This window comes from Crocodylus porosus, unplaced genomic scaffold (assembly GCF_001723895.1).
Source record: "Crocodylus porosus isolate Cpor-Errol unplaced genomic scaffold, CroPor_comp1, whole genome shotgun sequence".
Classification (NCBI taxonomy): domain Eukaryota; kingdom Metazoa; phylum Chordata; order Crocodylia; family Crocodylidae; genus Crocodylus; species Crocodylus porosus.
In genome coordinates, this window is record NW_017728923.1 from 4985244 (window position 1) to 4997712 (window position 12469).

General features: G+C 49.6%; 1 protein-coding gene across 4 annotated transcripts in view; it reads left to right on the forward strand.

The window, feature by feature from the left end:
• CLUAP1 (clusterin associated protein 1) overlaps window positions 1-12469 on the forward strand; it is a 322832-nt gene that overhangs the window by 274970 nt on the left and 35393 nt on the right. For all 4 annotated transcript variants that reach the window (XM_019539991.1, XM_019539990.1, XM_019539993.1 and 1 more), the window contains exon 9: window positions 578-650. In XM_019539991.1, the coding sequence (XP_019395536.1) occupies window positions 578-650 (73 nt within the window). The remainder of the gene's footprint in view (window positions 1-577; window positions 651-12469) is intronic.

Sequence of the window (12469 nt, forward strand, 5' to 3'; positions counted from 1 at the left end):
GTAGAGCAGCCCCCACCTATATTATAAGCAGGGGAAACAGCTCAAGTGGTGGAATCTTCCCCTTGCCTGGTAGAGGTTGCAAGTTCAAGAACAGTCCTCTTTCTCCATCTGAATGTGCCATAAAGTAGCCACTGTTTTAAATACCTGTAACTGACAGTTGCTCCTGGTTCTCCATACATAGTCACCTGGGACCATTTGTTTCCATTCCACAGGAAGTACCTTTCATATAGTAAAAGCAGTAATTATGTGTGGAGCTGAGAAGGTAGGTTTACTGGAGGAAAAATGGTGAGCGTGGAATTAACCACATGGTGCTGATTAGGAGTTGTATGACTGACATCTTTTGCACTCCTGTACTTTTATAGACCTCAGACTTTACCCGTCCATCAGTGGGGACTGTATTTAAATTAACCCCCTTTAAATTAAGAAGCTTTCTTTCTGAGCCACTTTCTGTGCTGAAATTTTCTTCAGTCTGCCAACGAACCGCTTTCACTTTTTATTTCAGTAGCATCCATAGTCAATCAACTCCCTGACCTAGGAATGTGGCAGTTATGCTGACCAATATATTTGTTCCTGGCAGGAAGCAGAGAACACACTACGCCTGATGCAGAACAGACTGAAGGAGGAAGAAAAACGCTTGCTTAAGCCTGGAAGTAAGTTATATTTCTTAAATGCGTGTGCTAGAACAGTGGTGCCCCAAATTTTTTCCCTCTGGGCCCAGTGCTCAGTCCATCCACAGACGGGATCTGGCATGCAGGGTAGTGAGGCAGGTCCCAATTCTGCCATGTGGAGGGTCAGGGAGCAGTCCAGCCCCAATTGGCATTATGGGGAGAAAAGGACATGACCCAGCCCCAATCTGGCCCTGCAAAACTTGAGAATTTGGCATCTAGGGTGGGGTGACAATATTAATTATCATTGCTCGCCTGTCACCAAATTTCCCAACACATGGGGAGCCCTGTGGGCCAGATGCCATGGCTGTATAGGCCACATTTGGCCTACAGGCTGGAGGTTGAGCACCCCTGTGCTAGAAGAACAAATTACAAAGTGGCAGATGTTTCATGCATAAAACACTCTTTGCAGCCTTGAAGCTGGTAGGAATAGACACTAGGTCCTTTTTTGGGTGCACACATTATGTGGGGAAAAAGTGACAACTCTTATTAGCTTAAAAAGACGGTACTGAAACCAGTGGCCTAATTTATATGACTTGTTACTTATAAAGCCTACGTACAGTACGGAGGTAAAGAGTAGTCATTAAGCAACAACAGCTTGAGATCTGGGTTTCATTCCCAATTTCAGTTCATTATTATCCAAGCTTCTAGGGAGAGGGCATGCTACAGAGGCACACCCTTTAGCTGTCTAAAGGAAAGTAAATTCAGTGACCTAACAGACAGGTTTGCATTCCAGTTCAACAGAGAACATTTATATGTGTAACTTTAAGTATGTGAGTAATCTCACCAATTTTCAGGACTCCTCGATTAAAGTTACATACCTCCTTATGTACCTTGAAGGATTGGAGTATTACTTCTGATCTCATTAGTTTGCATGTCACTGTTGCATCTACACATGTGCTTTAATGCACATTAGCCTATTTTAATGCACATTAAGCATAACTGAAAAACTGTGCTCTTTAGCTAATGTGCATTAAGACAGGCTAATGCACATTTTCCTAGTACATCACAATGGAGGGTGCCTATACATGAGCAGCAAGGCTGCTCTGACACTTTGGAATTCTGGAGTCGAAGAAGACTTGATTAATTGAGTCTGCTGGACCATGGTAATTGCTGTGTCTTATATATCAGATTCCTGTGTCTCGCGTATCAGTGTCCCCATGCTTAAAATTGGCAGCAGAGGCACTTGAAGTAAAGCTCATCAAATGAGCTTTAGTTCAAGCACCCCGCCACCATTTTTAAGTGCAGGGATGCTGATACATGAGACGCTGCAATGCTTTAATTAGAGTGGTTGTTGAAGCTGCTCTAATTAAAGCATGCCCCCTAGAGCATGTGTAAAAGTGCTTAGATTTAATGCACATTAACCAAAGCACATTAATGCTCACATAGGCATGCCCACTGTTATGCTGTGCAGTTTGTTTATGGCGTTGTGTTATATTTAATGGTACTTGCATAAGAAAACAGTCTTTCATTTAATATCTCAGGAATTCAAGTCTTTGTTTATAAAAAGGGGAAACTGAACTTTCAAACTATTATTAAACTGTGGAACGCGCTTTGCTTCCACAACATCTTCCTTAATGTTCACATGGCCACAGGGTACAATTGCATTTTCCAATTGGGGCCTGTTTGGTTAACTTTTACTTCGCATTAAATAGAGAACTCAGACTCAGAAGGGAGATGCATCTTTCTAGGATTTTGTCAACACTGCTAACAGATTGGATTTCACTAGTGGATTTTCACTACTTCTCTTGAGACATCAGCCAAACTTCCTTGTGTTAATTATCACTGCAAGTTCAATATTGCAATATGTGCTTTTTTATATGGCAGGAAAATAGAAATGAGGATTAATCCTCTGGGTCAGATAGACACAAACTTCATGAAAGATGACATTGACAGAGAATGTCACAGTTACATTTGACAGCTTCAGTTTGTCTCCAAGTGTTCTACAAGTAGGTAAGAGGGAAAGAGAATCCACCTTGCCCTCCCCATTTCCTACTCCATTTCCCTTGGAGCACCAGATGGAGGATGTGTAGTACATATTAGAATAATTTATTATTTTTCAGAAATTCTCTTTTAACTATATTATATAAGTTTCTGCAAAAAAATTAATTCCAGTCTTCTGTCAGTTCAACTAATACCTTTCAAATTCTTAACTTAATGTGCAAACACAGCTCCTCATGGTATAGTGAAATATTCTTCATTCTCAGTGGGCTTTTTCTTGAAAAAGCCCTCATAAGTGATTCTTGTATATTTACAAAGTTTCCATCTCTGCTTTTAGTAAATTATGTTGTTGGCGCCTTTGGTATAAATAAAGACATACAGTTGTATTGTTATAATGTATCACACTTCAGAAGTTAAAATGTTGCTGTTCTCTAATGGAACTTTTAATAAGTTTGATCTAGTGATGAGAACACAAGTCTGGGAACCAGGAATCTACAAAATAGAAAATAGGGCTAGAAAGGAACTTCAGGAGATAATCTAGTCCAGTCCTTTGAGCAAGTCAGGGTCATCTGTATAGAAACCATTCCAGACAAATAATTGTCTAATACAGTTATTCTCAGGGGTGGTCTTGCAACATTGTCACTGTTAGATATGGAAAAACCTACACATGAACTCCAAGACTTCAAATAAGAATCCATAATGTCAAAAAAATTCTGACCCATTGCAGACTTTGAGTTCTTTGCAACAGAAGAATTGCCATTTTCCATAGTCAAAAAATGTATTAAAAGATAAGAGCTGGCAAGGTTCTTTGGGTAAATAGGTGGAAATTAGGAAAACAAAAGTTAGAGTGTGGGGAAGCAGGGGGAGGAACCAAAGGTGAGTAAAGGAGACTCAACAGTAGTCTGTCATAATTCAAGGTAAAAAAGAGGCCGACTGAGAAGGTAGATATCTTGAAATTAGGAAGACAAAGGGCAGAAAGTGAGGGGAGTAAGAAGGTGGGGAATGAAAAGTAACAGGTCAGGCCTGGCAGGTATCTGGTGAATCAGATTAAAGCTAAGAGCTGGCATTTTCCAAGGGGCAACTTGAGGCTGATGAGGTTGAGAACCACAGATCTAATACGTCATTGAAAATATTCAGTGATGAACATCGTGCTGCCTCTCCAGGTAAGTGCTAGGTGTTCCAGTGCTGAATCCCCCTCACAATTATAAAAATCTTCCTGATGTCCAACATAAATCTCCCCTGCTGCAGCTAAAACCCACTCCACTGCTTTTCAACCTGTCTGCTGTTAAGACAGAAGAATTGATAATGATTCGTTTTATAGCTGCCCGTTTATAGTTGAAGATGAGGGGAAGGGGTGATTGTTTTAAAATATTCTCTTCTGTAGATTACATGATTTCAATTTTTCTGATCTTTCATGGTAAATCATATTTTTTAGACTTCTAATGATTTTTGTTGCTTTTTGCTCTCTTTCTCCAATTTGTCCATGTTTTGGGGGGGGGGGGGGGCAGTCCCCATGGTATCCCAGGTGAGGCCTCATTAGTACTGAATAGAATAGAGGAATTCTTTCCCAGAACTTGCATATGACATGGCTGTTAATACTTTCCAGTATGTTGTTAGCCTTTTTTGCAAAAATGGTACATTATTCATTCAAAATTCAGTTTGTGCTCCACTGTGATCCTTAGGTCCTTTTCTGGATTACTATAGCCTGGCCAGTTGTTCCCCATTTCGTCTGTATTTATGCATTTGAGTTTTCCTTCCTATGTGTAGTACTTCACACTTATCCTTACCTGAATTTCATTCAATTTATCAAGGTCATTTTGAATACTAATCCTGTCCTCCAAAATATATGCTACCCCATCCAGCCTGATGACATCCACAAATTTACCAGGCGTACACTCAAGTCTACCCTCCAAGTCATTAATGAACATATTGACTAGTAGCGAAGCCAAGACAGACTCTGGGGAATGCTGCTAAATAACTTCCTCCCAGTTTGTCCTTGACCTATTTTTTTAAGCTATGGTCATCTTAAAAGAAAAGACGAAAGCCTTTGAGTGTGTTAACCATGGGGCTCTATGGCAGATCTTATCAAAGTTTGGCTACCCAGGGAAATTTATCATCATCCTAAAATGCCTGCATGACTAGATGACTGTGGAGAAATCCCGCTCCTTCTATCCCTGCATTGGGTCATTCCAGCTGCACCCTTCTCTCTTTCACTTGCTTGCTGGTCCTGGCTGGTTAGCCAGATGACTTGGCCAGATAAATTCCTGAGGGGAGGCAGAAGAACTTTTCTCCTGGATTCTTCTTGGATGAATCACTGTAAATCAGACCTGGAAACTAGCTAGTAGTTTAGAATTAAGTAGTGTAGCTGCATCTTAAAAGGGTCTCTGAACCCAGTATCTATGAAGGCTCAACTTATTTTGGTTTGCTCAAAATGTCTCTCCCCCCCCCCAAAAAAAAAAAGTAAATAAAGGTATCATGTTACAACGTGCCTGGCTGTTTCACTGTGTAAGGGGCGGAGAAGGGGCCTTTTTGATCCCAGCCCAGCCAGCAAAGCTTGGCTGGTTATGTTCCCTCAGTCATACCCAAGGTGACCCTGGAAGACTTCAGGCTGAAAGAGGCACCCAGAAATATTGCCAGTGGCAAAGCACCCCCAAAGTTTTCAGGCTCCATGTACCCCAGGCTGCATGAAGCCCTAACAGAGACCAGTGGTGGCAGCATTACCCCAGGCTTGCAGGAGTTCTCCAGGAAGGGGGCCAGCCAGCCGTAGGCTCCCTAGGGGAGACTCCCAAAGCGCAGTTTTGGGCCTGGCACAGTGAGGTGGATGGCTCTGCATAGTAGCGCTCCCTACTGTACTGCCACAGTGACTACTTCCGTTTTATGTAATGTCTCCTCTATGGCAGCATTTCCCAAAGGATGTGCTACAGCACACTGGTGTGCCATCAGCCATGTCCAGGTGTACCGCAGAATCTGGGGGGACGTGGCTCCCAGGGGGGCATGGCTTCCTTTTTTTTCCCCCCCTGATAAACCCCCCCCACACACACACAAATTCTCTAATAAAACCCAAAATCTGTTATTAAAATTGAAGACCCCCCACAGCCCTGCTGGTGCCCCTCATTCCCCACCCACAGCCCGCTGGCCCTGATTGTGCCTCACCCCCCCACCACAGCCCCTGCTCCCCCGGCCCTGCTGGAGGGGGACCCCGACTGCCAGGGCTATGGACCAGGGTCCACAGCCTCCTGCCCCCACTTCCCCCTGCTGTGGACTCAGGCAGGGCAGCTCCCTGCTTCTGCACATGCTTCCAGGGAGCACAACCCCCAGATCTGTGCACAGAGGAGGCGCAGGCTGCAGACTCGGACTCCTGCCCTACTTCCCTGCCCTGGGCCTCCACAGCCTAGCAGGCATAACCCAGTGTGGCGGGGAACAGCCAGGCTGCATGGGGATCTCCTTTCTGCTGTGAGCTCTGAGCTGCCCTGGCAACGTGCCTCCTGTGCATGCCTTTGCTTTAAGGGGCACAGCCCCACACTCAGAGCATATAGCCAGGGCAGCGCAGAGCTCACAGCAGCAAGCAGCTTCTCTGTGTGGCCTGGCTGTTCCCTGCTGTGCAGAGTCATATTTGCTGGGCTGCAGAAGCCCTGGGGGAGGGAAGCAGGGGGCAGTGGGCTTACGTGGAGAAGTGGCTCGCCAGTGCAAGCTCCATTCTGCTTCCCTCCCCGTGAACTCCCTAGCGCCCCCTACCGTCACTCAAGGTGGACTCAGCACCCTCAGATTCTCGCCTGCCACAACTTTGATCTTAAATGAGTTTTAAATGGGAGGCTGCCTTTATTTCCCTGGTGAACAGTACGTAATGGTCCTGCCCCTACTCCATATGGGGTGCCTGTGTGCACCCCTCCCTTAAGGGGTATGCGTGGGACGTTGTGCGGTCCTTTACCCTCTGGTGCTCTCTCTAGCACCCCGGGCTCATCACCCACCTGGTGTCCCTGGGCCTGGCTCGACACCGCCGCCCTGTCACCGGCACCCCTTGGGCCTGGCTCTCCACCCACTGCCCCGCTCTGGGGCCTAAATCACCCACCTCTGGGCTTTTGCACCCTTCTCAGGGCCTCTACCGCGCCTCCAGCGCCTCTCACCCCTCTGCCGCCCTATCCATGGCCGTTGCCCCCCCCTTCTGGGCCCACGCCTGCGCTCCTCGCACGCGCTCTCTGCCCCTTCTGGAGCCTTGCCCTCTCCGTGGCTGTTGCCCTGCCTCTGGGCATGCGCCGCCCTCTCTGCACACACCCTCTGCCCCTCTGGAGCCGTGCCCTCTCTAGGGCCCACACTGTGCTCTCCGCGGCCGTTGCCCTGCCTCTGGGCCTGCGCCGCACTCTCTGCATGCGCTCTCTGCCCCCCTCTGGGGCCTTGCCCTTTCTAGGGCCCATGCCACGCTCCCCGCAGCGGTTGCCCTCCTACTGGGCCTAGACCGCGCTCCTCGCACTCTCTGGCCCCCCTCTGGGGCCTTGCCCTTTCTAGGGCCCACACCATGCTCCCTGCAGCAGTTGCCCTCCTACTGGGCCTATACCACGCTCCTCACACTTGGGGCTCAGGTGGCCACAGCCATGCCTGGCCCCCTTGACTTTTCTCTGGGTCCTTTGCCCCACCAGGCAAACACTGCGCCTCTCTCTGGCACAAACACTGTGCATCTCTGGCGCAAACTGTAGTGCCCCACTGGCACCATGCCCCTATTGGGCACTGGGAACCCCCCTGAGGCCTCCTCACTCCCCTACAGCCTCACCCAGTCCTCCAGTGTAACTGTAACCGAAACGCAAGCCACCTGGCTTCAACATAAACACAGAGCCTCCTGCTCATAACATAAACACTGAGCCCTCCCCACCAGGGCCTCCAACCATACCTCTCATCAAGGTGCTCTCCTCCCCAGCATCATCACAGCCAATCAGCACCACAAGGCTGCCGCTGCCACTACCAATTCAGGCCACTCAGCTTAGCCACAGAACTCCTACTCCTGAGGCTGCTAAAGGGAACTACTACTGGGCCCAGGCCTGAGCTGTTATAAAGGGCCCGGCCCTGCCCCCTTCCAGTCACCTGACCGGCTGGTTGCCCTAGCAACCCGCAGCTGCACTGCCCTGTTGATTGGCAGCTCTGTCAAACAGCACTTCAGCTGCCCTGGTGACTGACAGCTCACCTGCTTTCCTTCTCAGGCACGGAGCACCCCAGTGCCTCCGTGACACTCCCCTACGGCCTCCTCAGCCCAGCGGGTGCGACCCAGCGCTGCAAAGAGCAGAGGAGCTTTGCAAAGAAGCTGCTTGCCACTGTGAGCTCTGCGCTGCCCTGGTGACATGCCCCCGTGCGTGGGGCTACGCCCCTCAAAGCAGTGGCACGTGCAGGAGGTGCGTCACCAGGGCAGTGGAGAGCTTGCAATGGCACGGAAATCCCTGTGTGGCCCAGCTGTTCCCTGCTGCACTGAGCCATGCTTGCTGGGCTGCAGAGGCCTTGAGGGAAGGAAGCAGGGCAAGAGCCCTCAGCCTGAGCTTGCCCTGCATACAGATCTGGGGGGCACAGGTCCCCCTGACCCCCGAGATATTTCTGAACGTTTTTGATACAGGGGAAATTTCAAAATGTTTTTTATTCTGTTTGGGAAGAACTTTTTTACCTCGTTTAATTTTGGAATTTCCGGCAGAATGGGAAGTCTCATTTCCAGCCAGCTGCAATAGAGACCATAGTTGGGGTTGCCCTTGGGATCCATTGTAAAAGCCTTCCTAAACAGTTGCAGGGGAACAGAAAATCCAGTGTAACCATATTTTTGGTATATCCACCAGCTGTTGGTTCCTTATTTTATGTTTAAGTATAGAAGTTAAGTGAGAATTTAGGATTGTTAAAGTGCAGAGTACCTCCAGTGCATTTATATGCAATGTTTCACCAAGTCTAGCAGAGATTCAGTAACTAGTTTCTCACCACAGATTATTGAGAGATTTGCTAGACTTGATAACCTTATCAACTATATAGTATCAACGTGGAATCATCTGAATTTTGGGAGCCATGAAGCCCTGTTTATTTGGCCCCTGGAAGACTGAAATCTTCCTGGTTTCCTTTCCTTTAGAGACAAGTATCAGGAGTTCATGGGCTCCAGTAGAAGAAAAAGAATGCCTCATAGATCCCATCCTACTAGTATTTTGGAATGCAGTCCATTTACAGAATACACGTCCTAGAACACTTTTGACAGCTTGAACTAGACAGTTATGATTAGTATCTCACTGCTAACTGATAGAGCTCAGCACTTGCCCCCTCTGCATAAGCACTAGGCATTTTTGTGCATTAATAAAGGAGGTAGATCTCTTATGTGAATCCCTTGGACATTCATACTGATATTTCGGTTAGAAGGCATTGAAAATCAACAATTCATTGCTCTGCTGCAGAGGAGTTTTGGACAGCTCACATTTAGTTTCAAGCTGAACCCTGAAGAAATCAAATCCACTGAATTTACATGTTGTGAATCTCACCTGTGGAGGTCTGTTAGACTGAGAAAATCTGCAAGAGCCTATTTTTGGAATAGAGAAAACTAGCTAACCTCTACGGAAATGTCTGTAATCTTTAAAAAACTCTTTGATATAACTCAGTGCAAACCTAGTTTTATAATTGGGCATTACTTAAAAAAACTTGTTTCTCCCAGAGTTCTGATCTGTACCTCCATAAAAGTGTCATAGTTTAAAAAAACCAGACCACTGGTAAGCAATAGCAAGAGTGTTATACATTATCTTAATAACTATTCAGAGTTTAGATAGTGGGATTTTATTACTGTTTTTGCAATTGGAAGTCAAATGTGAGCAAAAGCACAAAAATGATTGTTATAAAAAAGTATTGAAATATAAATTGATCAGTGGCTTTTGTAAAATTTTTATTTCTCATATGGGTACTGACTGAAGGAATGTTATTTAATAGGAGTATTTCAGAAAAAGGGTATAGACCAGGGGCGGGCAGTTATTTCAGGTGGAGAGCCACTTACCCAGTTTTGGCAAGCTGTCGAGGGCCGCATGGGTAGCCCCACCCCTTAACAGGAGCCCTGCTCCCTGGTCACCATTTTGGGACCAGTGTCTCAGGACCAGCACCAGTGCGGCCCAGAGCGCGGCGCAGGCTGGCAGGGGTCTGGAGCCAGGCTGGGCTGCACCAGCAGGGAGAGGGGAGAGCTGGGCTGGCTCCATAGAGCCCCTGCTGGCCAGGACCCTGTACCCCTGCCACCCTGCTCTGGGCCCCACCGGCACTGGCCCTGGGACACCGGTGTAGGCCCCACATTCCTGCTCACACCCTGTGTCCCCTAGCCCTGCAGTGCAGGCAGGGGGCAGCATGCAGCCCTGACCTCGTGCTTCCCGGCAGGGAAGGAGCTGGTGCCGAGTGCATGGAAAATGTGGCTCCTCACCTGAGCAGGCACAGGCAGCCCCAGGTGGGCTGTAAGCGGCTGCAGTGCAGGGCAGTGGACAAGGAGCCACTTCCCCCTCCCCCCCACGCTCAGCAGCAGCTTGAAACCCGCCCCTGCTGCCAGCCTGGGCGCCACACTGGCTATGGGCTCGCCAATTCGGGCTGCACCACAGTGGCAGCAGCTGCGGCTCCCACACTTGCCATCCTGGACAGCATTTGCCACGCTGCCTCTGGGCTGCCCAGTGTATGAGCTCTGGGTGGGCAGAGCAAACACTGCACTTCGTGCAGCCCCGACAGGCAAGCCCAGAACCGGCACAGGGCCCAGGCTAGCAGTGGGGGTGGGTTACAAGCTGGTGCTAAGCGCAGGGAAAAGCAGTCCCTTGCCTGCCCCGTGGCTGTCACCCCACACTGCAGCCACCCACAGCCCACGTGGGGCTGTCTGTGACTGCTCAGGACAGGCCCATGTGGGCTGCAAGTGGCCTGCAGCAGGGAGCGCGGGCCACGGGGTGGGCAAGGGGCCACTTTTCCCCGCACTCAGCTTTTTCCCGGGCTGCTTTTTCCTGGGCTCCTTCCCTGCCCGAGGTCTCCCCACCCCTTACCTGAGGTTCTGGTGCCAGTGTAGCCACATGGTCCCAAGCCTAGAAGCCCCTGCTGGTACTTCTGGCTGGGGCAGTGGGGCCGGGTGGGCCCTGCTGTTGCGGGAGCCCACCAGGCTTCCCCTGGGTCCTGCTGACCCTAGTTCCTGTCATTTTTTACCAGAACCAAGGACAGATCAATATTAATTTTCTAAATTTTTGAGGGGCCCAACAAGCCGGATAGAATGGCCTCGTGGGCTGGATCTGGCCCGCAGGCCGTATTTTGCCCACCCCTGGTATAGACAGACATAACAGCTTCTATTAGTAAGCCTTGATAATGCTCCAGTTGTTATAATGTAGCTGTTAAATTTGTAAGATTCTGTACTGTTAGTGATGATGTAGCCACAATGGCCCACAAATTATGTGAAAAGCAAGGATTTCTTAGGGTGACATCTTTTATTGGACCAACTGCATAGTTGCAATAGAGTGAGGAAGAGTGACCTGGTAAATAATGTTTTGCATTTGAAAGCTTGTCTGACTTTCCCAACTATGCAGTTTTTCCAGTAAAAGATATCACCCTAAGAAGTCTATGCATTGAATGATTCTGCAGTGACACAAGGGTAGTAACCCCATTCTACCTTTAACCTCACTTCATTCAGGGTCACAGTTAGGGCAATTTAACTAACTTGCATTCCTACAGGCTCATACTGGTGAAGTGTTTAGACCAGGAGTGGGCAAAATACGGCCCACAGGCTGGATTCTGCCCCCTCCAGGCCATTCTATCTGGCCCACAGGGCCCCTAAACAATTTAGAAAATTAATATTTATTTGTCCCTGGCTGCCTGTCAAAGATGACAGGAGCCAGGGGCAGTAGGACCCAGGGGGAGCCTCTGGCAGGATCAAGTGGCTTGAGAAGTAAGTCCACCCCCAACTCTGAGGCCCAGCCGAAAGCCTCTGGCTATCTGGGGCTTCTGGAGGCTTTTGGCCTGGGGCTGTTCCTTCCTCCCCACACTAAGGGAAATACAGGTAAGAAGAGCGGGGATGGGAAGCAGGGAAGGATTTGGCCAATTGCCTCAAGGCTGGCAGGGCTGGCTCCTGCAGTTCCAGCATGGCAGCTGGGAACCAGCAGGTGTCAGTGGGTGGGCGGGGAGAGTGGAGAGCAGGGAAATGGCTATGGTGGGCAGGGAAATGGCTATGGTGGGCAGGGGAAGGGGCAAGAAGTGGGCACACAGAATGCAGTGACAGCTGGGTGGGTGGGTACATGGGCCTGGGCCAGTGTACCCCAGGGCCAGTGCTGGTGACGCCTAGGGCAGGGCAGCAGGTGTACAGGGCAGAGGCTGCAAGGGGCTTTATGAAGCCAGGTTGTGCTGTTCAAGCAGGAAAAGGAGGGAGCAAGCCCAGCTCCATAGAGCCCCAGGCAGCCCCTGCCCTGCATTCCTGCCATCCCGCTCTGGGTCCCACTGGTGCTGGCCCTGGTGCACTGATGTGGGCCTCATGCTCCCACCCGGCTGTCACTGTGCCCCATGCGCCTGCTTCCTGCCCTTTCCCCCCCATCTGCTACTGCTATTTCCCTGCTCCCCCCCACCGGCCACTCGGCACCACATGATTCCCAGCTGCAGTGCCGGGAACACAGGAGCAGCTGGGATGAAGGAGAAGGGCAGCAATGGTAGACGGGGGGCAACTGGCAGCAAGCAGCAGTTTGGGGCCCACACCAGTGCCCTAGGGCCAGGAGCAACAGGAGCACAGAGCCTGGGCTTGCAGGAGCTCCACCTGCCAGGGGATGGGAATGGGGGAGAAACCTGTGTGCAAAGCCTCAACCTCCAGAAGCCACAACCCTCCCCACCCACCCTCCTGCACACACTCCCAGCCCTGCACAAAACCCATACCC